Raw genomic sequence first — 5,778 nt, forward strand, 5'->3', positions numbered from 1 at the left:
AGTCAATAATCGTCGTCGTCTTTGTGACTTGGGAGTATTTATATTCACATAATTCATCATATCCGTAGGATGGGCTTCCTGAAATGTATTTCAATAACCGAGTGAGAGCATTAACTTAATCTTGCACATTGTGTGCATCTTGCAGTCGTGAAAAATAGCGGACGAAAAGTAATGCTGATAGAACGCAAACGCAAAAGACACTAAGATTTATTACTATACCATAAAATACAACCAAATATAAGCTAAAAGAGTAACAAGGATAAAAACAAATATAAACAGTGAAACGTAATCACCTGCATACCTATAGTAGTCTACAACAGCAAATAATTGGAGAAACTGGAACTGTCAGTCAGTAATCGTCATCTTTGTGAACAACAAATATTAAGCTGTTCTGCTAAAACTTTCAATTAAAATTCTTGTCTTCGTGATTGAGCCTATTCATATTTACACAATTCATCAAATCTGTACCGATGGAGTTCCTGAAATATTTAATTCATAGAGTTAGGACATTAACTTAATCTTGCACACTGTGTGCATTTTGCTTAGGCCTAATAATAAATATTTCAATAAACAAGAAAATGCATCAACTGTTATTATTAAATCGAATATGTGCAAGAATGTCAAAATATTGTAACTAGGCCATATCTAGATAGTATGAAAATACTTAACCAGATTTATTTTGCACTCACTTATTGATTCATAAATAAAATTGATTTAGAGAGATGCAAAGCAATACTGGTGGTGAATTGATGGTATAAATATATCGCGTTTAACAGCAGATAACCATTTACAGAGAAGCTCAGGCTTTTGCAATGGAAACCTGTTACTTTCTTCATTTGTTTCATGTTTGTCTGATTCTAATGATATCTTTAATACTCTACGGGGTGTTTGTTCAATCTGAAATAAATTTTAGAAGTGGTAAGAATTCTGAATGTGGACATACGGGTTCCAACACATAAAAAACATTAACTTATGAGCATTTTAATTATGATTTGCAAAATATAGACATGGATCTATGTTATAAGTAACTTTCAGCACCGTACTTCAATATAAGTTACAAATAAATGAACATAAAAAAAACATTATTCTAAAGGTCAAAAATCTAACTAGGCTATGGCCTTTTAAACTTATTTTGTGATTACCTTTGTGAGATGGGCTGGAAAATTAAAAACTGATGGAACTGCGTCAGGTTTCAGTAATTTATTACCATTAGTCTTCCAGAAACAAGATTCTATGAAATGAACTGAACAAAGCCTGTGGTGAATTGATGGTATAAATTTATCGCCGTTAATTTTTGGTCGAGGAACAGCGCTCGTAGTGAGTCTAGGTTAAACTATAAAACGTCTTTGGGGTGCCGTGGTGGCTACGGTGCTGGGTTCCGTGGTGGCTGCGGTGATGGTTTTCGTTCACACGGAGCGTGCTGCCTTGCATGCTGGATCCAAAGAGTTTCAAGTATTATAAACTCTTTGGCTGGATCCCAGTTTGGAAGTTGGAGATGCTGGCGCGGTACGATTTGTAAACATCAAATATGGAAGCTGTATGTGAAGTTGTACGAAGAAGACGTTTAGCAGCCTTTGCTGTTTTGCTAGCTTTGAACGCTGAGGAGACGGATCAAATTAAAAGGAGTAGAATGTGGAGCCGAAAATGGTTACTGCGTAGAAATACGGGCCAAGATGTCTTAACAATGCTGTTTGAAGAACTGAGGTATGTATAACCTATATTAGGACTGAACTGTATGTAGCTTATTTCGGCGTTTTATATCAAATGTTTTACACTATTATTTTGTTTAAATTATTGGGAAATCTTCAATGTATGGTTTCCTCACTGCCAACATTTGTCCTAAAATTCTAAAAGAGCAGATTTGCCTGTGTCCGTCGACCACGCATCGTCACGCTTACGAAAATTTGTGTGCACGTGGTCTATAGGAATTTTGTAGTAGAAAGGAAGGAAGGAAACCGCAAACAGAAGTTTTTCGAAATTATTGTGGAGAAGCTAACGCACGGGAAGGTGATTTTATTGTATTTTTGGTCCAAGAGAAATAGGCTACAAGTCTTTCACGAACATACAACCGCGACTCGGAAAATATTAAATTTATTTTCACAAAAAATCCCCTTATAAATTAGACTTTTCACTTCCAAAATTACCTGAATTTCCCATGTGTGCTAATGTAGCCATTATTAAAACAAAATGGAGATTTTAGTAGTGTAGCCTGTGTTATTCAAAAGTATACCAACTTTCAATGAAATATCCCAAATATCTTCAGAGTTTATATGGAAACAGCGTGTAAAAACCAAAATTTTAACATACGGGTAATTTACTTGGAGACGTCGTTGCATATAGACCACTTTTACACTAAGTTAATCCTAAAATTTGGCTTTTAGCAAAACTTTACATTAGCACAATATATTATTTTCATAAAACATTATTCATAAACACCTGTAATTTCTAACTTGCAATCCAACATCAACTAACAACTGTCCTTGACTTCACTGATGGAAGATCATCAATTATATCATCAAAATTTAAAAACCTAGTAAGATGGCTCTCCAGACTAAGGAGCTCTCAGGTATTTAGGAGATTCATTGGTTTCAGTGGGGTTGGCCCTAAATTAGAGCCATGAATTGAATTTAAATTTTTCGGCTCATCACTGACTTCTTTGTTAATGTCTTCATAATATTTTTCACGCAGTCTAGCACCCGTATTAATATCTTCCAATTTTTTCTGGCTCTCCTTGTGCTATTCAGCTCCCGACATGCCTAATTTTGTCAATTGTGCAGTTTGACTATAACCGGTAATACTAATAAACAGAATATACTAGACAAACGACAACGAAAAGACGAAAGTTTTGACATGAAACATACAATGTACTGAAAAGGAAACGTATTCTGCGACTTCGGTTTGGGAGATTCCACTAGCATATTGCAGTGGCTCAGCGGGTGATTGGTAGTTAAAAAGGACAAGCCAATAAATAATTGAACGTGTTCGGTACAAGTGACAGGAACATAGTTCAGGCAAATGCCAGGGCCCTCAGTTGTTGTGTCGATGAACATTAATGTGGGAAACAGATATTCTAATATATATATAAATATTTACATATGAAGTGGTAATTTGTATTAATTCTAATATTGTTGAGTTAATATGTCAAATTTATGTCACAGATATTCCCACAAAATTTTATAGTACCCATATGTATCGACGAATAATTAATTCATCGTATTAAAAAGTAATTAGACTCAATCTGACGGGCCCATATGCACTCGTTCCCTTTGCTGCCCCCTTCTCGGTGGCCCTGATTATAAGTGGTCAATATTAGAGATGTAAAATGGTATTACTGTATAGAATGTATTGACAATGGTAAATACTTGTACTTTACAAGTCTGTGAGTAAAAATAAATTATTATTATTATTATTATTATCATTACAGTCCTGAAGACCCAGGATCCTTCAAAAATTATACTAGAATGCAGAGACGAGAACTGGAGGAACTTCTGCATCTGATTACTCCTTTAATAGAGAAGAAAGATACAAATATGAGACAGGCTATCTCTCCCTGTACAAGATTGGCTGCCACTTTACGATACCTGGCTACAGGGAATACATTCCAGGATCTCTCATATTCTACAAGAATTGCAAAAAATACTCTGTCGATACTTGTGCCTGACACTTTGAAGGCCATCGTCACAGTTCTTGAGCAGAAGATCCACTGCCCATCGAAGTCGAGTGAATGGGAAGCTGTAGCAGGACAATTTCATGTCCTGTGGCAATACCCCCATTGCATAGGTGCCATAGATGGCAAGCATGTGCACTTCAGGCCATCCCGGAAAGAGGGCTCAAAGTATAGGAATTATAAGGGTAGAGACAGCATTATCTTGCTGGGGGTTGTTGATGCCAACTATAAATTCTTGTTTGTGGACATTGGCAGAAATGGACGTATGCATGATGCATCAGTGTTTCGAGAGAGCCCTCTAACTCAACTACTCTTTTCCGGAGAATTAAATTTACCTCAATCTTGTCCTTTGCCAGGGTCCAATACTAGTGTGCCATATGTTTTTGTGGCAGATGATGCTTTCCCGTTAAAGGTAAACATTATGAAGCCTTATCCTGGACGTGATCTTCTCCATCAAAAAAGGATATTTAATTATAGACTTAGCAGGGTCCGTAGGACTGTGGAAAATGCCTTTGGCATTTTGGCAAATAGATTCCGTGTCCTATTGAATGTCATACCGCTGGCAGTGGACAAAGTGGAGCTTATTACATATGCATGCTGTGTTCTGCACAACTTTCTTCTTGAAAAAAATGCTTCCTGGTACATTCCATCAGACATGAATACAAGTACCGATAATGTAACTTTCACACTGCAGGGTGTGTCTCAGCAGGGTGGAAATCGTTCCACTTCCAGAGCATCCGAAATCCGAGATCAATTTTCAGAGTATTTCAATACTGTTGGTGTTGTCCCATGGCAAGACAGTTCTGTAGAGCAGGGACGTTATTGAGGAAAAATGACTGAAATGTGTTTGAGCATTTCCTTACGTAAGTTGGTCGACGGGACAGCACAAGACTGGCACAAAGGCCATGCAACAATATGAATATATCTTTCAATAAATCGTTTCATACTAATGTCAATATAGTGTGGATTGTGTATGAAGATGATATGAAAGCATTTAACTAAAATTCTAAGTGGGACCCAACCTAATTTATATACAAATTTTCATAGAAATTGGTTCAGCCATTATCGTGTGTAAAGCTGACAGATACAAAAAATCGTTTTTTGGTCTCAAGATAGTTAATTGTACATGCCAACACCATTTATTTTTTAAAAGCGAAAATAGCCAGAAAAAACTTTGGTTACAGTTTCATTATTAAGGAGTATACGTCCTGGTTTGTTTTATATTTGAACTTCATAAAATTGCTTTTTTTTTTTTTTTAATGATATTTGTGGCATCTGCAAGTAGTGCAGGATGACCCATTTCTGTTATTAAGGGAACATGCTATAAAGTTTCGTAATGTTCATTGTATCTTCTTGAAAATTTACAATCTTTTATGTTTAAAAATGTGCCCAGCAAGAAATGTTTATCAAAAATTTTTTTCCTATTTTTTGTAAACATTTATGTGGGCCTCGCATATTAAGGTAATCAATGTCATAAATGTTTAAAATGAAGCTAAGATACCCTACAATGAAATCGTGCCTTAGTTTTCCCTGGCCAATGCACCTCATTTGTGTATATATATATATATATATATATATATATATATATATATATATATCTGTGTTTGTGTGTGTAAGTGAATGCAGGCCTGCTGTGAATGTGTGTGCGAAGCTTCATTAGTCTAGTTGTAGCCATTAAGGAGATATCTTATTTCTAGTAAAAAAAAAAAATCAATATGTATAAGTGAATGTAGACCTGTTGTGAATATGTGTGTGTGTGGAAAGTTTCATTAGTCTAGGTGTACCCATTAGGGAGATATCTTATTTCTAATAAAAAGAAAAACATTGATTTGCTGTACAGTTACTTGAGAAATATAATATTCATTCTGATATGATAACCATTTGTATGGGCTATATTGAATTTGTATCTTCATTAGAACCTCTCTGCCTGATAACTGCACCTTCCTCATTCCTTTTGGCAGTTTCCTCCCACCACGTAACAATTTTGCTGTATTACAAATAGATTCGTATACAGAAGTTTTTGCAAGCACTGAACTAAGTTTTTCAGAAACGTTTTTTTGCTATTCTGTGTTCGACAGGTCAAAGCATCAATAACATTTTTAGCTAAGGAG

General features: G+C 35.5%; 1 protein-coding gene across 1 annotated transcript; it reads left to right on the forward strand.

The window, feature by feature from the left end:
- Positions 1 to 1,473: 1,473 nt before the first annotated feature.
- LOC138712323 (putative nuclease HARBI1) lies at positions 1,474 to 5,543 on the forward strand. Its single transcript, XM_069843959.1, has 2 exons — positions 1,474 to 1,704; positions 3,425 to 5,543. Exons 1-2 carry the CDS (start codon positions 1,529 to 1,531, stop codon positions 4,491 to 4,493), a joined length of 1,245 nt encoding a protein of 414 aa, XP_069700060.1. The 5' UTR covers positions 1,474 to 1,528; the 3' UTR covers positions 4,494 to 5,543.
- Positions 5,544 to 5,778: the final 235 nt, after the last annotated feature.

The sequence above is a fragment of the Periplaneta americana genome, chromosome 13, assembly GCF_040183065.1.
Source record: "Periplaneta americana isolate PAMFEO1 chromosome 13, P.americana_PAMFEO1_priV1, whole genome shotgun sequence".
Lineage (NCBI taxonomy): Eukaryota > Metazoa > Arthropoda > Insecta > Blattodea > Blattidae > Periplaneta > Periplaneta americana.